The sequence below is a fragment of the Oncorhynchus nerka genome, linkage group LG11 (assembly GCF_034236695.1).
Source record: "Oncorhynchus nerka isolate Pitt River linkage group LG11, Oner_Uvic_2.0, whole genome shotgun sequence".
Lineage (NCBI taxonomy): Eukaryota > Metazoa > Chordata > Actinopteri > Salmoniformes > Salmonidae > Oncorhynchus > Oncorhynchus nerka.
The window spans coordinates 7,567,646-7,591,608 of NC_088406.1; the positions used below are offsets into that span (position 1 = coordinate 7,567,646).

Sequence of the window (23,963 nt, forward strand, 5' to 3'; positions counted from 1 at the left end):
TTGCGAGTTCAAACCCCCGAGCTGACAAGGTACAAATCTGGCGTTCTGCCCCTGAACAAGGCAGTTAACCCACTGTTCCCAGGCCGTCATTGAAAATAAGAATGTGTTCTTAACTGACTTGCCTGGTTAAATAAAGGTAAAATTATTTTTTTAAATTTTTATCACTATAGCCTCATCTCTGGTTAAGAAGTTACCCACCTTCTCTGGACACTATGGCCAGTCTTTCATTAACAACTTTTACCATAGCAAAGGTATTACAAATTATTTGTTTGAGCTGTGCATGGCAACAGAGGACTACTATGCTTAATGAGCACAAACAAAGCAACTGGTCTGGATAAACTTACTGCAAGATTCGTAAAGGATAGTGCTTGTGTCACCGCTAAAATGATAACGCATATTGTAAACTTTTCTATTTGTACATTTCCCAAGGATCTCAAAACAGCCATGGGTGGTTCCACTCTCCACAAGAAGAGCAGTAAAACAACTCGATCCTCAGCATCCAAAGTTGTTGAGAGATTCTTTTTTTATCAACTTGATGGATACCTTCTCGAGAACAAACCTCTTTATGATCTGGCTTTAGAACAGCTCATTCTACTGATACTTACCTTATCCACCTCTTTGACCTTATCCACCTCTTTGACCTTATCCACCTCTTTGACCTTAACCACCTCTTTGACCTTATCCACCTCTTTGACCTTATCCATCTCTTTGACCTTATCCACCTCTTTGACCTTAACCACCTCTTTGACCTTATCCACCTCTTTGACCTTATCCACCTCTTTGACCTTATCCACCTCTTTGACCACACCAAGCAAGAACGTGAGAAGGGGGAACTATACAGGTATGATCATGTTAGATTTGAAGAACACTTTTGACATTGTGGACCATGATATTCTCCTAATGAAACTGAAATGCATGTGTCTAAATGATGTAGCACGTAATTGGTCCAGGTCTTATTTGACCAACAGAACACAAGTATATAATGTTGGTGATGTTCTGTCAGAGGCTAAATAAATATCCTGTGGAGTACTGCAGGGATCCACTTTAGGGCCTCTCTTATTTCTTATATACACTACCGTTCAAAAGTTTGGCTTCACTTAGAAATGTCCTTGTTTTTGAAAGAAAAACATTTTTTTTGTCCGTTACAATAACATCAAATTGATCAGAAATACAGTATAGACATTGTTAATGTTGTAAATTACTTTTGTAGCTGGAAACGGCAGATTTTTTATGGAATATCTACGTAGGCGTACAGAGGCCCATTATCAACAACCATCACTCCTGTGTTCCAATGGCACATTGTGTTAGCTATTCCAAGTTTATCATTTTAAAAGGCTAATTGATCATTAGAAAATACTTTTGAAATTATGTTAGCACAGATTAAAACTGTTGTTCTGATTAAAGAAGCAATAAAACTGGCCTTCTTTAGACTAGTTGAGTATCTGGAGCATCAGCATTTCTGGGTTTAATTACAGGCTAAAAAATTACCAGAAACAAATAACTTTCTTCTGAAACTCGTCAGTCTATTCTTGTTCTGAGAAATGAAGGAAAAAGACACCTCACAAGTCCTCAACTGGCAGCTTTATTAAATAGTACCTGCAAAACACCAGTCTCAACGTCAACAGTGAAGAGGCGACTCCGGGATGCTGGCCTTCCAGGCAGAGTTCCTCTGTCCAGTCTCAACGTCAACAGTGAAGGCGACTCCGGGATGCTGGCCTTCTAGGCAGAGTTCGTCTGTCAAGTCTCAACGTCAACAGTGAAGAGGTGACTCCAGGATACTGGCCTTCTAGGCAGAGTTCCTCTGTCCAGTCTCAACGTCAACAGTGAAGAGGCGACTCCGGGAAGCTGGCCTTCTAGGCAGAGTTCCTCTGTCCAGTCTCAATGTTAACAGTGAAGAGGTGACTCCTGGATGCTGGCCTTCTAGGCAGAGTTCCTCTGTCCAGTCTCAACGTCTCAACAGTGAAGAGGTGACTCCAGGATACTGGCCTTCTAGGCAGAGTTCCTCTGTCCAGTCTCAACGTCAACAGTGAAGAGGCGACTCCGGGATGCTGGCCTTCTAGGCAGAGTTCTTCTGTCCAGTCTCAATGTCAACAGTGAAGAGGTGACTCCTGGATGCTGGCCTTCTAGGCAGAGTTCCTCTGTCCAGTCTCAACGTCAACAGTGAAGAGGTGACTCAGGGATGCTGGCCTTCTAGGCAGAGTTCCTCTGTCCAGTCTCAACGTCAACAGTGAAGAGGTGACTCCAGGATACTGGCCTTCTAGGCAGAGTTCCTCTGTCCAGTCTCAACGTCTACAGTGAAGAGGTGACTCAGGGATGCTGGCCTTCTAGGCAGAGTTCCTCTGTCCAGTCTCAACGTCAACAGTGAAGAGGTGACTCCGGGATAATGGCCTTCTACTTTTTAACTCTTGTGGTCGTTAATGATATACCAGATACAGTAAAGTGTAAACTCTTTCTTTATGCTGATAACTCAGCCATACTGGTATAAGGGAAGGATACAGTTTACATACAGGAGATCCTGAGTGAGGAATTGCATTTTGTTAGAGATTGGTTGACTGACAACCAATTGTTGCTTCGTTTGGGAAAAACTGAATTGATTTAGTTTGGAACAAAACGTAGTTTGCTTAGGGCTGATAAGATAAAGGTAAACTGTGCAGGCAAGGAGATTGAATCTCAAACAAGTGTAACTGATCTTGCTGTGTCCCTAGATCAATCCCTTTCTGGAGACCCGATTGCTGCTAAAATACTTTATCAAATGGCAAACAAATTGAATTTTTATATTTTTTATATCGTAACACTAAATATTTTAACATCAAAGTTAAGAAGCTGCTTGTCTTAAGCTTGATTCAGTGTCATTTTGATTCTGCCTACTATGCTTGGTATAGTGAGCTATCAACCAAAAAGCTGAAAAAGAGAATGCAGGTCACGCAAAATAATGTTATCGGGTTAAATAGTTAAATAAAGGTTGAATTACAACAACATTTACATTTACATTTAAGTCATTTAGCAGACGCTCTTATCCAGAGCGACTTACAAATTGGTGCATTCACCTTATGACATCCAGTGGAACAGTCACTTTACAATAGTGCATCTAAATCTTTTAAGGGGGGGGGGGGGGTGAGAGGATTACAAATAATACAAATAATGTATGTTTTAAATATGCCGGTACAAGAGTTCTGGGAGGTGGGCTTGTTGCCTTTGGAGTCCAGAGTGGACCAACTTAAGCGTAATCGTATGTTTGACATATTAAATGATCGTGCCCGAGGTTATATGAAAAAACACATTTATATAATCTATAACCAACACAGTTACAATACCAGAGCCTGTGTTATGTCTGGTAAAATCCCAAGAGTAAACAGTATTGACAGGAGCATGTTTTTCTATACGAACATTTGTCTATGGAATAGCCTCCCCCTGGGGATCAGGCAAAGAAAAAGGTTTTCATTTGGACAAGGTTGTCTAAGTAAGGGAAACCACTCCAGATTCCTCAAAGTAGCCACCCTTTCTTCGTCTTGATGACAGCTTTGCACACTCTAGCATTCTCTCAACCAGCTTCATGAGGTAGTCACCTGGACTGCCTTTCAATTGACAGGTGTGCCATTTTAAAAGTTCATTTGTGGAATTTCTTTCCTTCTTAAGGAGCCAATCAGTTGTTTTGTGACAAGGTAGAGGTGGTAAATAGAAGAGAGCTATATTTGGTAAAAGTCCATATTATGGCAAGAACAGCTCAAATAAGCAAAGAGAAATTACAGTCTATCATTACTTTAAGACATGAAGGTCAGTCAATCCGTAAAATGTCAAGAACTTTGAAAGTTTCTTCCAGGGTAAAGCCAGTAGTCCCACTGTCTGTTGGTATCTCTGCCAGGGAGGAGCCAGTAGTCCCACTGTCTGTTAGTATCTCTGCCAGGGAGGAGCCAGTAGTCCCATTGTCTGTTGGTATCTCTGCTAGGGAGGAGCCAGTAGTCCCACTGTCTGTTGGTATCTCTGCCAAGGAGGAGCCAGTAGTCCCATTGTCTGTTGGTATCTCTGCCAGGGAGGAGCCAGTAGACCCACTGTCTATTAGTATCTCTGCCAAGGAGGAGCCAGTAGACCCACTGTCTGTTGGTATCTCTGCCAGGGAGGAGCCAGTAGTCGCACTGTCTGTTGGTATCTCTGCCAGGGAGGAGCCAGTAGTCCCACTGTCTGTTAGTATCTCTGCCAAGGAGGAGCCAGTAGTCCCACTGTCTATTAGTATCTCAGCCAATGAGGAGCCAGTAGGGAGATACTGGAGTGATGGAGGTAGATACTGGAGTGATGGAGGTAGATACTGTATGTACAGGGATACTGGAGTGATGGAGGTAGATACTGGAGTGATGGAGGTAGATACTGTATGTACAGGGATACTGGAGTGATGGAGGTGGATACTGGAGTGATGGAGGTAGATACTGGAGTGATGGAGGTAGATACTGGAGTGATGGAAGTAGATACTGTATGTACAGGAATACTGGAGTGATGAAGGTGGATACTGGAGTGATGGAGGTAGATACTGGAGTGATGGAGGTAGATACTGGAGTGATGGAGGTAGATACTGGAGTGATGGAGGTAGATACTGGAGTGATGGAGGTAGATACTGGAGTGATGGAGGTAGATACTGGAGTGATGGAAGTAGATACTGTATGTACAGGAATACTGGAGTGATGGAGGTGGATACTGGAGTGATGGAGGTAGATACTGGAGTGATGGAGGTAGATACTGGAGTGATGGAAGTAGATACTGTATGTACAGGAATACTGGAGTGATGGAGGTGGATACTGGAGTGATGGAGGTAGATACTGTATGTACAGGGATACTGTAGTGATGGAAGTAGATACTGGAGTGATGGAGGTAGATACTGGAGTGATGGAGGTAGATACTGTATTCACAGGGATACTGGAGTGATGGAGGTAGATACTATGTACAGGGATACTGGAGTGATAGAGGTAGATACTGTATGTGCAGGGATAGTGGAGTGATAGAGGTAGATACTATATGTACAGGGATACTGGAGTGATGGAGGTAGATACTGTATGTACAGGGATACTGGAGTGATGGAGGTAGATACTGGAGTGATGGAGGTGGATACTGGAGTGATGGAGGTAGATACTGGAGTGATGGAAGTAGATACTGTATGTACAGGAATACTGGAGTGATGGAGGTGGATACTGGAGTGATGGAGGTAGATACTGTATGTACAGGGATACTGGAGTGATGGAAGTAGATACTGGAGTGATGGAGGTAGATACTGGAGTGATGGAGGTAGATACTGGAGTGATGGAGGTAGATACTATGTACAGGGATACTGGAGTGATGGAGGTAGATATTGTATGTACAGGGATACTGGAGTGATGGAGGTAGATACTGGAGTGATGGAGGTAGATACTGGAGTGATGGAGGTAGATACTGGAGTGATGGAGGTATATACTGTATGTACAGGGATACTGGAGTGATGGAGGTAGATACTGGAGTGATGGAGGTAGATACTGTATGTATAGAGATACTGGAGTGATGGAGGTAGATACTGGAGTGATGGAGGTAGATACTGGAGTGATGGAGGTAGATACTGGAGTGATGGAGGTAGATACTGGATGTACAGGGATACTGGAGTGATGGAGGTAGATACTGGAGTGATGGAGGTAGATACTGTATGTATAGAGATACTGGAGTGATGGAGGTAGATACTGTATGTATAGAGATACTGGAGTGATGGAGGTAGATACTGGAGTGATGGAGGTGGATACTGGAGTGATGGAGGTAGATACTGTATGTACAGGGATACTGGAGTGATGGAGGTAGATACTGTATGTACAGGGATACTGGAGTGATGGAGGTAGATACTGTATGTACAGGGATACTGGAGTGATGGAGGTAGATACTGGAGTGATGGAAGTAGATACTGTATGTACAGGAATACTGGAGTGATGGAGGTGGATACTGGAGTGATGGAGGTAGATACTGTATGTACGGGGATACTGGAGTGATGGAAGTATATTCTGGAGTGATGGAGGTAGATACTGGAGTGATGGAGGTATATACTGTAGGTACGGGGATACTGGAGTGATGGAAGTATATTCTGGAGTGATGGAGGTAGATACTGGAGTGATGGAGGTAGATACTGGAGTGATGGAGGTAGATACTGTATGTACAGGGATACTGGAGTGATGGAGGTAGATACTATATGTACAGGGATACTGGAGTGATGGAAGTATATACTGGAGTGATGGAGGTAGATACTGTATGTACAGGGATACTGGAGTGATGGAGGTAGATACTGTATGTAGAGGGATACTGGAGTTATGGAGGTAGATACTGTATGTCCTGGGATACTGGAGTGATTGAGGTAGATACTGGAGTGATTGAGGTAGATACTGGAGTGATTGAGGTAGATACTGTATGTCTTGGGATACTGGAGTGATGGAGGTAGATTGTCCTGTCAGTGTGTAGAGTCCTGTCAGGGTCAGTTTGTAGAGTCCTGTCAGTGTGTAGAGTCCTGTCAGGGTCAGTTTGTAGAGTCCTGTCAGTGTGTAGAGTCCTGTCAGTGTGTAGAGTCCTGTCAGTGTGTAGAGTCACATTAGTGTGTAGAGTCACATTAGTGTGTCGAGTCCTGTCAGTGTGTAGAGTCCTGTTAGTGTGTAGAGTCCTGTCAGTGTGTAGAGTCCTGTCAGTGTGTAGAGTCCTGTCAGTGTGTAGAGTCCTATCAGTGTGTAGAGTCCTGTCAGTGTGTAGAGTCACATTAGTGTGTAGAGTCACATTAGTGTGTCGAGTCCTGTCAGTGTGTAGAGTCCTGTCAGTGTGTAGAGTCCTGTCAGTGTGTAGAGTCCTGTCAGGGTCAGTTTGTAGAGTCCTGTCAGTGTGTAGAGTCCTGTCAGTGTGTAGAGTCCTGTCAGTGTGTAGAGTCCTGTCAGTGTGTAGAGTCACATTAGTGTGTAGAGTCACATTAGTGTGTCGAGTCCTGTCAGTGTGTAGAGTCCTGTTAGTGTGTAGAGTCCTGTTAGTGTGTAGAGTCACATTAGTGTGTAGAGTCCTGTTAGTGTGTAGAGTCCTGTCAGTGTGTAGAGTCCTGTCTGTGTGCGTGAGTGTATAGAGTCCTGTCGGTGTGCGTGAGTGTATAGAGTCCTGTCGGTGTGTAGAGTCTTGTCAGTGTGTAGAGTCCTGTTATTGTGTAGAGTCCTGTCAGGGTCAGTGTGTAGAGTCCTGTCAGTGTGTAGAGTCCTGTCCGTGTGTAGAGTCCTGTCAGTGTGTAGAGTCCTGTCAGTTTGTAGAGTCCTGTCAGTGTGTAGAGTCCTGTCAGTGTGTAGAGTCCTGTCAGTTTGTAGAGTCCTGTCAGTGTGTAGAGTCCTGTCAGGGTCAGTTTGTAGAGTCCTGTCAGGGTCAGTGTGTAGAGTCCTGTCAGTGTGTAGAGTCCTGTCAGGGTCAGTTTGTAGAGTCCTGTCAGTGTGTAGAGTCCTGTCAGTGTGTAGAGTCCTGTCAGGGTCAGTTTGTAGAGTCCTGTCAGTGTGTAGAGTCCTGTCAGTGTGTAGAGTCCTGTCAGTTTGTAGAGTCCTGTCAGTGTGTAGTGTCCTGTCAGTATGTAGAGTCCTGTCAGTGTGTAGAGTCAGTGTGTAGAGTCCTGTCAGTGTGTAGTCAGTGTGTAGAGTCCTGTCAGTGTGTAGTCAGTGTATAGAGTCCTGTCAGTGTGTAGTCAGTGTATAGAGTCCTGTCGGTGTGTGGAGTCCTGTCTGTGTGCGTGAGTGTATAGAGTCCTCTCGGTGTGTAGAGTCCTGTCAGTGTGTAGAGTCACATTAGTGTGTAGAGTCACATTAGTGTGTCGAGTCCTGTTAGTGTGTAGAGTCACATTAGTGTGTAGAGTCCTGTTAGTGTGTAGAGTCCTGTCAGAGTGTAGAGTCCTGTTAATGTGTAGATTCACATTAGTGTGTAGAGTCCTTTCAGTGTGTAGAGTCTTGTCAGTGTGTAGAGTCCTGTTATTGTGTAGAGTCCTGTTAGTGTGTAGAGTCTTGTGAGTGTGTAGAGTCCTGTTATTGTGTAGAGTCTTGTGAGTGTGTAGAGTCCTGTCAGTGTGTGTGAGTGTGTAGAGTCACATTAGTGTGTAGAGTCCTGTTATTGTGTAGAGTCCTGTCTGTGTGCGTGAGCGTGTCGAGTCCTGTCAGTGTGTAGAGTACTCTCTGTGTGAGTGAGTGTGTAGAGTCACATTAGTGTGTATAGTCCTGTTATTGTGTAGAGTCCTGTTAGTGTGTAGAGTCCTGTTATTGTGTAGAGTCCTATTAGTGTGTAGAGACTGTGACTGTGCATGGAGATAGAGAAAAATAAAAACAAATTACAAGGGTCAACTCAGATAGTCTGTGTAGACATTTTGTTTGCTATTTAGCAGTTTTATGGCTTGGGGATAGAAGCTGTTCATGGCCTGTTGGTGTCAGACTTGATGCACCGGTTCCTCTTGCTATGCGGGAGCTGAAAGAACAGTCTTTGGCTTGGGGTGGCTGGAGTCTTCAACAATTTTACAGGCTTTCCTTTCACACCCTCTGATATAGAGGTCCTGGATGGCAGGGAGCTTGGTCCCAGTGATGTACTGGGTTGTCTTCACCACCCTCTGATATAGAGGTCCTGGATGGCAGGGAGCTGGGCCCCTGTGATGTACTGGGCTGTCCACACCACCCTCTGATATAGAGGTCCTGGATGGCAGGGAGCTTGGTCCCAGTGATGTACTGGGCTGTCTTCACCACCCTCTGATATAGATGTCCTGGATGGCAGGGAGCTTGGTCCCGGTGATGTACTGGGCTGTCTACACCACCCTCTGATATAGAGGTCCTGGATGGCAGGGAGCTTGGTCCCAGTGATGTACTGGGCTGTCCTCACCACCCTCTGGTATAGAGGTCCTGGATGGCAGTGAGCTTGGTCCCAGTGATGTACTGGGCTGTCTACACCACCCTCTGATATAGAGGTCCTGGATGGCAGGGAGCTTGGTCCCAGTGATGTACTGGGCTGTCCACACCACCCTCTGATATAGAGGTCCTGGATGGCAGGGAGCTTGGTCCCAGTGATGTACTGGGTTGTCTTCACCAACCTCTGGTATAGAGGTCCTGGATGGCAGGGAGCTTGGTCCCAGTGATGTACTGGGCTGTCTTCACCACCCTCTGATATAGAGGTCCTGGATGGCAGGGAGCTTGGTCCCAGTGATGTACTGGGCTGTCTTCACCACCCTCTGATATAGAGGTCTTGGATGGCAGGGAGCTTGGTCCCAGTGATGTACTGGGCTGTCCGTACGACTCTCTGTAGCGCCATGCGATCGAGGGCGGTGATGTTGCCATACCAAGCAGTACTACAGTCTGTCAAGATGCTCTCAGTGGGGCAGCTGTATAACTTTTTGAAGATTTGATGGCCCATGCCAGGCCTTTTTTAAGGGGAAAGAGGCGCTGTCGTGCCTTCTTCACAACTGTGCATGTGTGAGTGGACCATTTTAAATCCATAGTGATTTGGACACCGAGGAACTTCAAGCTTTCAATCTGCTCAACTGTCGATGTGGATAGGGGGGTGCTCGGTTTTCCCGTTTCCTGTTGTCCATGATCAGCTCCTTTGTCTTACTGAGGTAGACGGAGAGGTAGTTGTCCTGGCACCACACTGCCAGGTCAATGAACTCCTCCCTGTCTCATCCTCGCCAGTGATTTGTGGGTGAACAGGGAGTACAGGAGGGGACTAAGCACACCCCACTGTGGGGACCCCATGTTGTGGGTCAGCATAGCGGATGTGATGTTGCCTACCCTCACCACCTGTCGGCCTGTCAGGAAGTCCAGGATCCAGTTGTAGAAGGAAGGGTTTCAGTCCCAGGGTCCTTAGCTTGGTGATGAACTTGGAGGGGACAATGGTGTTGAAATCTGAGCTGTAGCCAATGAGCAGCATTCTCACATGAGGGCAGTGTGGAGTTTATGGCTCTGTTGGGGCGGTATACAAAGTGGATTGGTTCTAGGGTGTCTGGGATGGTGGAGTTGATGTGTGCCATAACCAGCCTCTCAAAGCACTTCATGACTACAGATGTGAGTGCTACAGGGTGCTAGTCATTGTGGCATAAACCCTCAAAGTTGTTGGGAACAGGAATGATGGTGGTTATCGTAAAACATGTGTGGATTATAGACTGGTACAAGGACAAGTCCTGCCAGCTGATCTGCGCATGGTCTGAGAACCTGGCCTGGAATACCATTGGCTTAGCACCAACCTATAGGAGATATGGACGAGTCATGAGGGTCAGATAGATACTACAGACTAGAGCTGATATGGAGGAGTCACTCTCTCTTGGTAGTCCTTCAGTTTTCATGGCCCGATAACGACCCGTGCACATTACCTCTCTGGTTTATAGTGGTTTTTAGGATTCGGGATTCTGAGTTATGAAAGACAGACACGTTCTTCCCTTTTTGTTGTTGCTCTGGGTGGTGGTGGTCTGTTTGAATGACACTTTGTCTGCACTCAGACAGTATTCCTTCCACTTTCGCTATTTGTCTAGTTGTCGATACTTAGATAACAGTTAAAGTGTCCTCTGGCTCGAGCTATTTCCTCTTCTGCATTTCCAACGGCCAGTTAAAGTACACTATTCCCAAACTCTACCATTATCAGCAGCAGTTAGGACAATAGCTACAATACTTCAGCTCTACTGCAGTCATCAAACCCTTTCCGTCAACTAAACTGCAGGAAAAACGCCTCATATCTTGTTCGATACAGGAACAGCTCGTAACAGGTTAATAAGTTACCGTTTTCTTCTACTCTTGAACAAAAAGAAGATTTCATCAGCCGCAGCAGACAGAAGATCAACAGGGTTAGGAATTGAGGAAGCATTTCTGTTTATCAACAGGGAGGCACTCAGAACACATGTAAGTGGTACTGCTAGGCTCAGAGAGAGAGAGAGAGAGAGAGTGAGAGTGAGAGAGAGAGAGAGAGAGAGAGAGAGAGAGAGAGAGAGAGAGAGAGATTTCTTTCCACGGGCCGGGGGGAGAGACAGGGATGCAGCTTAAGCCCCACCCTCTTCAACATATATAGTTGAAGTTGGAAGTTTACATACATTCAAACTCAGTTTTTCACAATTCCTGACATTTAATCAGAGGAAAAATCTCTGTTTTAGGTCAGTTAGTATCACCACTTTATTTTAAGAATGTGAAATGTCAGAATAATAGTAGAGAGAATGATTTATTTCAGCTTTTATTTATTTCATCACATTCCCAGTGCGTCAGAAGTTTACATACACTCAATTAGTATTTGGTAGCATTGCCTTTAAATTGTTTAACTTGGGTCAAACGTTTTGGGTAGCCTTCCACAAGCTTCCCACAATAAAATGGGTGAATTTTGGCCCATTCCTCCTGACAGAACTGGTGTAACTGAGTCAGGTTTGTTGGACTCCTTGCTCGCACACACTTTTTCAGTTCTGCCCACACATTTTCTATAGGATTGAGGTCAGGGCTTTGTGATGGCCACTCCAATACCTTGACTTTGTTGTCCTTAAGCCATTTTGCCACAACTATGGAAGTATGCTTGATGTCATTGTCCATTTGGAAGACCCATTTGCAACCAAGCTTTAACTTCCTGACTGATGTCTTGAGATGTTGCTTGAATAAAACCACACAATTTCCTGCCTCATGATGCCATCTATGCACCAGTCCCCCCTGCACCCCCCACCAGTTTCCCCAAAGCACCCCCCACACCATGATGCTACCACCCCCGTGCTTCACGGTTGGGATGGGGTTCTTCGGCTTACAATACTCCCCCCTTTTCCTTCAAATATAACAATGGTCATTATTGCCAAACAGTTCTATTTTTGTTTCATCAGACCAGAGGACATTTCTCCAAAAAGTATGATCTTTGTCCCCATGTGCAGTTGCAAACCGTAGTCTGGCTTTTTTATGGCGGTTTTGGAGCAGTGGCTTCTTCCTTGCTGAGCGGCCTTTCAGGTTATGTCGATATAGGACTCGTTTTACTGTGGATATAGATACTTTTGCACCTGTTTCCTCCAGCATCTTTTCTCCAGGTCCTTTGCTGTTGTTCTGGGATTGATTTGCCCTTTTCACACCAATGTATGTTCATCTCTAGGAGACAGAACGGGTCTCTTTCCTGAGCGTTATGACTGGTGGTTATCTTCTAAAGCAATGACATCATTTTCTGGTATTTTCCAAGCAGTTTAAAGGCACAGTCAACTTAGTGTATGTAAACTTCTGACCCACTGGAATTGTGATACAGTGAAATAATCTGTCTGTAAACAATTGTTGAAAAAATTACTTGTGTCATGCACAAAGTAGATGTCCTAACCAACTTGCCAAAAGTAAGATTTGTTAACAATAAATTTGTGGAGTGGTTGAAAAACTAGTTTTAATGACTCCAACATAAGTGTATGTAAACTTCCGACTTCAACTGCATATCAACGAATTGGTGAGGGCACTAGAACAGTCTGCAGCACCCGGCCTCACCCTACTAGAATCATGTCTGGTGCTTCTGTCCCCAGCCAAGGAGAGCCTACAGCAGCATCTAGATCTTCTGCCAAGCTTAAAATCTTAGAATCTCAGTAAGACAAAAATAATGGTGTTCCACAAATGCAAATTCCATCTCGACACTGTTGCCCTAGAGCACACAAAAAACTATACACACCTCGGCCTTAACATCTGCGCCACAGGTAACTTCCACAGAGCTGTGAACGATCTGAGAGACAACATAAGAAGGGACTTCTATGCCATCAAAAGGAATACTTGAATCAGTGATAGAACCCATTTCCCTTTTTAAATCACATAGTAAACCTTTAGTTAACTTTATGGTTGGGAGGTCCGGGGTCCCGCTCACCAACCAAGAATTCACAAAATGGGACAAACACCAAATTGAGACTCTGCATGCAGAATTCTGCTAAAATATCCTCACTGTACGACGTAAAATACCAAATAATGAACGCAGAGCAGAATTAGGCCAATACCCACTAATGATACAATTCCAGAAATGAGCAGTTAAATTCTACAACCACCTAAAAGGAAGTGATTCCCAATCATTCCATAACAAAGCCATCACGTCCAGACACATTTACCTGGAGAAGAGTCCCATAAACAAGCTGGTCCTGGTCTGTTATAATAGAGACAGTATATATATCTCCAGAGTATGTCCTGGTCTGTTATAATATAATAGAGACAGTAGATATATCTCCAGAGTATGTCCTGGTCTGTTATAATATAATAGAGACAGTAGACATATCTCCAGAGTATGTCCTGGTCTGTTATAATATAATAGAGACAGTAGATATATCTCCAGAGTATGTCCTGGTCTGTTATAATATAATAGAGACAGTAGATATATCTCCAGAGTATGTCCTGGTCTGTTATAATATCATAGAGACAGTATATATATCTCCAGAGTATGTCCTGGTCTGTTATAATAGAGACAGTATATATATCTCCAGAGTATGTCCTGGTCTGTTATAATATAATAGAGACAGTAGATATATCTCCAGAGTATGTCCTGGTCTGTTATAATATAATAGAGACAGTAGACATATCTCCAGAGTATGTCCTGGTCTGTTATAATATAATAGAGACAGTAGATATATCTCCAGAGTATGTCCTGGTCTGTTATAATATAATAGAGACAGTAGATATATCTCCAGAGTATGCCCTGGTCTGTTATAATATAATAGAGACAGTAGATATATCTCCAGAGTATGTCCTGGTCTGTTATAATATAATAGAGACAGTAGATATATCTCCAGAGTATGTCCTGGTCTGTTATAATATCATAGAGACAGTATATATATCTCCAGAGTATGTCCTGGTCTGTTATAATATAATAGAGACAGTATATATATCTCCAGAGTATGTCCTGGTCTGTTATAATAGAGACAGTATATATATCTCCAGAGTATGTCCTGGTCTGTTATAATATAATAGAGACAGTATATATCTCCAGAGTATGTCCTGGTCTGTTATAATATAATAGAGACAGTATATATATCTCCAGAGTATGTCCTGGTCTGTTATAATAGAGACAGTATATATATCTCCAGAGTATGTCCTGGTCTGTTATAATATAATAGAGACAGTATATATCTCCAGAGTATGTCCTGGTCTGTTATAATATAATAGAGACAGTATATATATCTCCAGAGTATGTCCTGGTCTGTTATAATAGAGACAGTATATATATCTCCAGAGTATGTCCTGGTCTGTTATAATATAATAGAGACAGTATATATATCTCAGAGTATGTCCTGGTCTGTTATAATATAATAGAGACAGTATATATATCTCCAGAGTATGTCCTGGTCTGTTATAATATAATAGAGACAGTATATATATCTCCAGAGTATGTCCTGGTCTGTTATAATAGAGACAGTATATATATCTCCAGAGTATGTCCTGGTCTGTTATAATATAATAGAGACAGTATATATATCTCCAGAGTATGTCCTGGTCTGTTATAATATAATAGAGACAGTATATATATCTCCAGAGTATGTCCTGGTCTGTTATAATATAATAGAGACAGTATATATATCTCCAGAGTATGTCCTGGTCTGTTATAATATAATAGAGACATTCATGAAAATGTATACTAATGTGTCATCACAGCTCATCAATTCCCCCTTAAGTGGTAGCACCCTATTCACTATGTAGTGCACTACTCTTGATCAGGACCCATAGTGATCTGATAAGAAGTAGTGCACTATATATGGAATAGGGTGCTGTTTGGGACGAGTCCATAGACTCCAAAGTAGAGTGGATTAAGAGATGGAGAGGAAAGAAAAAAAAAAAAAAAGAAAGAAGAAGAGAAACATCAGGATCCTCAGCTGTCTAGTAGCAACATCAGGATCCTCAGCTGTCTAGTAGCAACATCAGGATCCTCAGCTGTCTAGTAGCAACATCAGGATCCTCAGCTGTCTAGTAGCAACATCAGGATCCTCAGCTGTCTAGTAGCAACATCAGGATCCTCAGCTGTCTAGTAGCAACATCAGGATCCTCAGCTGTCTAGTAGCAACATCAGGATCCTCAGCTGTCTAGTAGCAACATCAGGATCCTCAGCTGTCTAGTAGCAACATCAGGATCCTCAGCTGTCTAGTAGCAACATCAGGATCCTCAGCTGTCTAGTAGAAACATCAGGATCCTCAGCTGTCTAGTAGCAACATCAGGATCATCAGCTGTCTAGTAGCAACATCAGGATCCTCAGCTGTCTAGTAGCAACATCAGGATCCTCAGCTGTCTAGTAGAAACATCAGGATCCTCAGCTGTCTAGTAGAAACATCAGGATCCTCAGCTGTCTAGTAGCAACATCAGGATCCTCAGCTGTCTAGTAGCAACATCAGGATCCTCAGCTGTCTAGTAGCAACATCAGGATCCTCAGCTGTCTAGTAGCAACATCAGGATCCTCAGCTGTCTAGTAGCAACATCAGGATCCTCAGCTGTCTAGTAGCAACATCAGGATCCTCAGCTGTCTAGTAGCAACATCAGGATCCTCAGCTGTCTAGTAGCAACATCAGGATCCTCAGCTGTCTAGTAGCAACATCAGGATCCTCAGCTGTCTAGTAGCAACATCAGGATCCTCAGCTGTCTAGTAGCAACATCAGGATCCTCAGCTGTCTAGTAGCAACATCAGGATCCTCAGCTGTCTAGTAGCAACATCAGGATCCTCAGCTGTCTAGTAGCAACATCAGGATCCTCAGCTGTCTAGTAGCAACATCAGGATCCTCAGCTGTCTAGTAGCAACATCAGGATCCTCAGCTGTCTAGTAGCAACATCAGGATCCTCAGCTGTCTAGTAGCAACATCAGGATCCTCAGCTGTCTAGTAGCAACATCAGGATCCTCAGCTGTCTAGTAGCAACATCAGGATCCTCAGCTGTCTAGTAGCAACATCAGGATCCTCAGCTGTCTAGTAGCAACATCAGGATCCTCAGCTGTCTAGTAGCAACATCAGGATCCTCAGCTGTCTAGTAGCAACATCAGGATCCTCAGCTGTCTAGTAGCAACATCAGGATCCTCAGCTGTCTAGTAGCAACATCAGGATCCTCAGCTGTCTAGTAGCAACATCAGGATCCTCAGCTGTCTAGTAGCAACATCAGGATCCTCAGCTGTCTAGTAGCAACATCAGGATCCTCAGCTGTCTAGTAGAAACATCAGGATCCTCAGCTGTCTAGTAGCAACATCAGGATCCTCAGCTGTCTAGTAGAAACATCAGGATCCTCAGCTGTCTAGTAGAAACATCAGGATCCTCAGCTGTCTAGTAGCAACATCAGGATCCTCAGCTGTCTAGTAGCAACATCAGGATCCTCAGCTGTCTAGTAGCAACATCAGGATCCTCAGCTGTCTAGTAGCAACATCAGGATCCTCAGCTGTCTAGTAGCAACATCAGGATCCTCAGCTGTCTAGTAGCAACATCAGGATCCTCAGCTGTCTAGTAGCAACATCAGGATCCTCAGCTGTCTAGTAGCAACATCAGGATCCTCAGCTGTCTAGTAGCAACATCAGGATCCTCAGCTGTCTAGTAGCAACATCAGGATCCTCAGCTGTCTAGTAGCAACATCAGGATCCTCAGCTGTCTAGTAGCAACATCAGGATCCTCAGCTGTCTAGTAGCAACATCAGGATCCTCAGCTGTCTAGTAGCAACATCAGGATCCTCAGCTGTCTAGTAGCAACATCAGGATCCTCAGCTGTCTAGTAGCAACATCAGGATCCTCAGCTGTCTAGTAGCAACATCAGGATCCTCAGCTGTCTAGTAGCAACATCAGGATCCTCAGCTGTCTAGTAGCAACATCAGGATCCTCAGCTGTCTAGTAGCAACATCAGGATCCTCAGCTGTCTAGTAGCAACATCAGGATCCTCAGCTGTCTAGTAGCAACATCAGGATCCTCAGCTGTCTAGTAGCAACATCAGGATCCTCAGCTGTCTAGTAGCAACATCAGGATCCTCAGCTGTCTAGTAGCAACATCAGGATCCTCAGCTGTCTAGTAGCAACATCAGGATCCTCAGCTGTCTAGTAGCAACATCAGGATCCTCAGCTGTCTAGTAGCAACATCAGGATCCTCAGCTGTCTAGTAGCAACATCAGGATCCTCAGCTGTCTAGTAGAAACATCAGGATCCTCAGCTGTCTAGTAGCAACATCAGGATCCTCAGCTGTCTAGTAGAAACATCAGGATCCTCAGCTGTCTAGTAGCAACATCAGGATCCTCAGCTGTCTAGTAGCAACATCAGGATCCTCAGCTGTCTAGTAGCAACATCAGGATCCTCAGCTGTCTAGTAGCAACATCAGGATCCTCAGCTGTCTAGTAGCAACATCAGGATCCTCAGCTGTCTAGTAGCAACATCAGGATCCTCAGCTGTCTAGTAGCAACATCAGGATCCTCAGCTGTCTAGTAGCAACATCAGGATCCTCAGCTGTCTAGTAGCAACATCAGGATCCTCAGCTGTCTAGTAGCAACATCAGGATCCTCAGCTGTCTAGTAGAAACATCAGGATCCTCAGCTGTCTAGTAGCAACATCAGGATCCTCAGCTGTCTAGTAGCAACATCAGGATCCTCAGCTGTCTAGTAGCAACATCAGGATCCTCAGCTGTCTAGTAGCAACATCAGGATCCTCAGCTGTCTAGTAGCAACATCAGGATCCTCAGCTGTCTAGTAGCAACATCAGGATCCTCAGCTGTCTAGTAGAAACATCAGGATCCTCAGCTGTCTAGTAGAAACATCAGGATCCTCAGCTGTCTAGTAGAAACATCAGGATCCTCAGCTGTCTAGTAGAAACATCAGGATCGTCAGCTGTCTAGTAGCAACATCAGGATCCTCAGCTGTCTAGTAGCAACATCAGGATCCTCAGCTGTCTAGTAGCAACATCAGGATCCTCAGCTGTCTAGTAGCAACATCAGGATCCTCAGCTGTCTAGTAGCAACATCAGGATCCTCAGCTGTCTAGTAGCAACATCAGGATCCTCAGCTGTCTAGTAGCAACATCAGGATCCTCAGCTGTCTAGTAGCAACATCAGGATCCTCAGCTGTCTAGTAGCAGTCAGTAGTAACATCAGGATCCTCAGCTGTCTAGTAGCAACATCAGGATCGTCAGCTGTCTAGTAGCAGTCAGTAGTAACATCAGGATCCTCAGCTGTCTAGTAGCAACATCAGGATCCTCAGCTGTCTAGTAGCAACATCAGGATCCTCAGCTGTCTAGTAGCAACATCAGGATCCTCAGCTGTCTAGTAGCAACATCAGGATCCTCAGCTGTCTAGTAGCAACATCAGGATCGTCAGCTGTCTAGTAGAAACATCAGGATCCTCAGCTGTCTAGTAGCAACATCAGGATCCTCAGCTGTCTAGTAGCAACATCAGGATCCTCAGCTGTCTAGTAGCAACATCAGGATCCTCAGCTGTCTAGTAGCAACATCAGGATCGTCAGCTGTCTAGTAGCAACATCAGGATCCTCAGCTGTCTAGTAGCAACATCAGGATCCTCAGCTGTCTAGTAGCAACATCAGGATCGTCAGCTGTCTAGTAGCAACATCAGGATCCTCAGCTGTCTAGTAGCAACATCAGGATCCTCAGCTGTCTAGTAGCAACATCAGGATCCTCAGCTGTCTAGTAGCAACATCAGGATCCTCAGCTTTCTAGTAGCAACATCAGGATCCTCAGCTGTCTAGTAGAAACATCAGGATCATCAGCTGTCTAGTAGCAACATCAGGATCCTCAGCTGTCTAGTAGCAACATCAGGATCCTCAGCTGTCTAGTAGCAACATCAGGATCCTCAGCTGTCTAGTAGCAACATCAGGATCCTCAGCTGTCTAGTAGCAACATCAGGATCCTCAGCTGTCTAGTAGAAACATCAGGATCCTCAGCTGTCTAGTAGAAACATCAGGATCCTCAGCTGTCTAGTAGCAACATCAGGATCCTCAGCTGTCTAGTAGCAACATCAGGATCCTCAGCTGTCTAGTAGCAACATCAGGATCCTCAGCTGTCTAGTAGCAACATCAGGATCCTCAGCTGTCTAGTAGCAACATCAGGATCCTCAGCTGTCTAGTAGCAACATCAGGATCCTCAGCTGTCTAGTAGCAACATCAGGATCCTCAGCTGTCTAGTAGCAACATCAGGATCCTCAGCTGTCTAGTAGCAACATCAGGATCCTCAGCTGTCTAGTAGCAACATCAGGATCGTCAGCTGTCTAGTAGCAACATCAGGATCCTCAGCTGTCTAGTAGCAACATCAGGATCCTCAGCTGTCTAGTAGCAACATCAGGATCCTCAGCTGTCTAGTAGCAACATCAGGATCCTCAGCTGTCTAGTAGCAACATCAGGATCCTCAGCTGTCTAGTAGCAACATCAGGATCCTCAGCTGTCTAGTAGCAACATCAGGATCCTCAGCTGTCTAGTAGCAACATCAGGATCCTCAGCTGTCTAGTAGCAACATCAGGATCCTCAGCTGTCTAGTAGCAACATCAGGATCCTCAGCTGTCTAGTAGCAACATCAGGATCGTCAGCTGTCTAGTAGCAACATCAGGATCCTCAGCTGTCTAGTAGCAACATCAGGATCCTCAGCTGTCTAGTAGCAACATCAGGATCCTCAGCTGTCTAGTAGCAACATCAGGATCGTCAGCTGTCTAGTAGCAACATCAGGATCCTCAGCTGTCTAGTAGCAACATCAGGATCCTCAGCTGTCTAGTAGCAACATCAGGATCCTCAGCTGTCTAGTAGCAACATCAGGATCCTCAGCTGTCTAGTAGCAACATCAGGATCCTCAGCTGTCTAGTAGCAACATCAGGATCCTCAGCTGTCTAGTAGCAACATCAGGATCCTCAGCTGTCTAGTAGCAACATCAGGATCCTCAGCTGTCTAGTAGCAACATCAGGATCCTCAGCTGTCTAGTAGCAACATCAGGATCCTCAGCTGTCTAGTAGCAACATCAGGATCCTCAGCTGTCTAGTAGCAACATCAGGATCCTCAGCTGTCTAGTAGCAACATCAGGATCCTCAGCTGTCTAGTAGCAACATCAGGATCCTCAGCTGTCTAGTAGCAACATCAGGATCCTCAGCTGTCTAGTAGCAACATCAGGATCCTCAGCTGTCTAGTAGCAACATCAGGATCCTCAGCTGTCTAGTAGCAACATCAGGATCGTCAGCTGTCTAGTAGAAACATCAGGATCCTCAGCTGTCTAGTAGCAACATCAGGATCGTCAGCTGTCTAGTAGAAACATCAGGATCCTCAGCTGTCTAGTAGCAACATCAGGATCGTCAGCTGTCTAGTAGCAACATCAGGATCGTCAGCTGTCTAGTAGCAACATCAGGATCGTCAGCTGTCTAGTAGCAACATCAGGATCCTCAGCTGTCTAGTAGCAACATCAGGATCCTCAGCTGTCTAGTAGCAACATCAGGATCCTCAGCTGTCTAGTAGCAACATCAGGATCGTCAGCTGTCTAGTAGCAACATCAGGATCCTCAGCTGTCTAGTAGCAACATCAGGATCGTCAGCTGTCTAGTAGCAGTCAGTAGCAACATCAGGATCATCAGCTGTCTACTAGCAGTCAGTAGCAACTTTAAGATCGTCAGCTGTCTAGTAGCAGTCAGTAGCAACATCAGGATCATCAGCTGTCTAGCTGCATTCAGTAGCAACATCAGGATCGTCAGCTGTCTAGTAGCAGTCAGTAGCAACATCAGGATCATCAGCTGTCTACTAGCAGTCAGTAGCAACTTTAGGATCGTCAGCTGTCTAGTAGCAGTCAGTAGCAACATCAGGATCATCAGCTGTCTAGCTGCATTCAGTAGCAACATCAGGATCCTCAGCTGTCTAGTAGCAACATCAGGATCCTCAGCTGTCTAGTAGCAACATCAGGATCCTCAGCTGTCTAGTAGCAACATCAGGATCCTCAGCTGTCTAGCTGCATTCAGTAGCAACATCAGGATCCTCAGCTGTCTAGCTGCATTCAGTAGCAACATCAGGATCGTCAGCTGTCTAGTAGCAGTCAGTAGCAACATCAGGATCATCAGCTGTATAGTAGCAACATCAGGATCCTCAGCTGTCTAGCTGCATTCAGTAGCAACATCAGGATCCTCAGCTGTCTAGCTGCATTCAGTAGCAACATCAGGATCGTCAGCTGTCTAGTAGCAACATCAGGATCCTCAGCTGTCTAGTAGCAACATCAGGATCCTCAGCTGTCTAGTAGCAACATCAGGATCCTCAGCTGTCTAGTAGCAACATCAGGATCCTCAGCTGTCTAGTAGCAACATCAGGATCCTCAGCTGTCTAGTAGCAACATCAGGATCCTCAGCTGTCTAGTAGCAACATCAGGATCCTCAGCTGTCTAGTAGCAACATCAGGATCATCAGCTGTCTATATACATATCACAGTGAGACAACCACATATCACAGTGAGACAACCACATGTCACAGTGAGACAACCACATATCACGGTGAGACAACCACATATCACAGTGAGACAACCACATCTGGATCCTTAGCTGTCTAGCTGCATTCAGTAGCAACATCAGGATCCTCAGCTGTCTAGTAGCAACATCAGGATCGTCAGCTGTCTAGCTGCATTCAGTAGCAACATCAGGATCGTCAGCTGTCTAGTAGCAGTCAGTAGCAACATCAGGATCGTCAGCTGTCTAGTAGCAACATCAGGATCCTCAGCTGTCTAGCTGCATTCAGTAGCAACATCAGGATCCTCAGCTGTCTAGCTGCATTCAGTAGCTATGGAGATTATTATGGCTTTAGATAATTCCTTAATATGTGTGAAATCCCATTTCAAAAGGTCTGCATCCATTCAGATGAGTAGCCTGCATGGTGCTGATGGGTATTATCGGCTTACTGAAGGCTTGCATCTTATTAGGACATTTTATGAGTATCATTCCAAAACGATATAAACTCAGCAGAAAAAGAAACATCCCTTTTTCAGGATCCTGTCTTTCAAAGATAATTTGTAAAAATCCAAATAACTTCACAGATCTTCGTTGTAAAGGGTTTTTAACACTGTTTCCCACGCTTGTTCAATTAACCATAAACAATTAATGAACATGCACCTGTGGAACGGTCGTTAACATACTAACAGCTTACAGACGATAGGTAATTAAGGTCACAGTTGTGAAAACGTAGGACACTAAAGAGGCCTTTCTACTGACTCTGAAAAACACCAAAATAAAGATGCCCAGGGTCCCTGCTCATCTGCGTGAACGTACCTTAGGCATGCTGCAAAGAGGCATGAGGACTGCAGATGTGGCCAGGGCAATAAATTGCAATGTCTGTACTGTGAGACGCCTAAGATGGCGCTACAGGGAGGCAGGATCGTCCTCGTAGTGGCAGACCACGTGTAACAACACCTGCACGGGATCGGTACCTCACACCTGCGGGACAGGTACAGGACGGCAACAACAACTGCCCGAGTTACACCAGGAACGCACAATCCCCTCCATCAGTGCTCAGACTGTCCGCAATAGGCTGAGAAGCTGGACAGAGGGCTTGTAGGCCTGTTGTAAGGCAGGTCCTCACCAGACATCATCGGCAACAACATTGCCTATGGGCACAAACCCACTGTCGCTGGACCAGACAGGACTGGCAAAAAGTGCTTGGTCTCACCAGGGGTGATGGTTGGATTCGCGTTCATCGTTGAAGGAATGAGCGTTACCCCGAGGCCTGTACTCTGGAGAGGGATCGATTTGGAGGTGGAGGGTCCGTCATGGTCTGGGGCGGTGTGTCATTGGACTGAGCTTGTTGTCATTGCAGGCAATCTCAACGCTGTGTGTTACAGGGAAGACATCCTCTTCCCTCATGTGGTACCCTTCCTGCAGGCTCATCCTGACGTGACCCTCCAGCAAGACAATGCCACTAACCATACTGCTCATTCTGTGCGTGGTTTCCTGCAAGTCAGGAATGTCAGTGTTCTGCCATGGTCAGCAAATATCCCGGATCTCAATCCCATTGAGCACGTCTGGAACCTGTTGGATTGGAGGGTGAGGGCTAGGGCCATTCCCCCCAGAAATGTCTGGGATTTTGCAGGTGCCTTGGTGGAAGAGTGGGGTAACATCTCACAGCAAGAACTGGCAAATCTGGTGCAGTCCATGAGGAGGAGATGCACTGCAGTACCTAATGCAGCTGGTGGCCACACCAGATACTGACTGTTACTATTGATTTGGACCCCCTCTTTGTTCAGGGACACATTATTCCATTTCTGTCAGTCACATGTCTGTGGAACTTGTTCGGTTTATGTCTCAGTTGTTGAATCTTGTTGTTCATACAAATATTTACACATGTTAAGTTTGCTGAAAATGAACGCAGTTGCCAATGAGAGGACATTTCTTTTTTTGCCGAGTTCATATACATTTTCAGAAATTGTGGTAAATGAGCTTTTATTGTAAAGAATTCATGAAAAAGATTGGTGTGTTTTTTTTCACTATCTAATCATGGAATGGGGTTGTTCAAAGACAGACATGTATTTGTTTAAAATTATATCACTTGATGGTTTAATTTCAGAGAGACAAATAATCATGTTTTGTTGCAAAATGCTTTATATCCGCCTCGCTAGCGGTTTCCATCCAATTTGCGACAGATTTTCATGCACTATATACAGCTATGCTGCTGGGTTGTTGCCCTCCTACGGCCTCCTCCACGTCTCCTGATGTACTGGCCTGTCTCCTGGTAGCGCCTCCATGCTCTGGACACTACGCTGACAGACACAGCAAACCTTCTTGCCACAGCTCGCATTGATGTGCCATCCTGGATGAGCTGTCTCATGCTACCACTAGTGTGAAAGCACCGCCAACATTCAAAAGTGACCAAAACATCAGCCAGGAAGCATAGGAACTGAGAAGTGGTCTGTGGTCCCCACCTGTAGAACCACTCCTTTATTGGGGGTGTCTTGCTAATTGCCTATAATTTCCACCTGTTGTCTATTCCATTTGCATAACAGCATGTGAAATGTATTGTCAATCAGTGTTGCTTCCTAAGTGGACAGTTTGATTTCACAGAAGTGTGATTGACTTGGAGT

The 23,963-nt window shown here is 45.0% G+C and overlaps 1 protein-coding gene across 1 annotated transcript in view; it reads right to left on the reverse strand.

Annotated features, from left to right (window-relative positions):
* LOC135574086 (GATA zinc finger domain-containing protein 14-like) overlaps positions 1 to 10,030 on the reverse strand; it is a 49,964-nt gene extending 39,934 nt beyond the window's left edge. Inside the window, exons 1-3 of the mRNA XM_065024963.1 lie at positions 9,913 to 10,030; positions 9,713 to 9,784; positions 606 to 796 (exon numbers count right to left, since the gene is read on the reverse strand). Of these exons, the coding sequence (XP_064881035.1) occupies positions 606 to 796; positions 9,713 to 9,784; positions 9,913 to 10,030 (381 nt within the window). The remainder of the gene's footprint in view (positions 1 to 605; positions 797 to 9,712; positions 9,785 to 9,912) is intronic.
* Between the last annotated feature and the right edge of the window lie 13,933 nt (positions 10,031 to 23,963).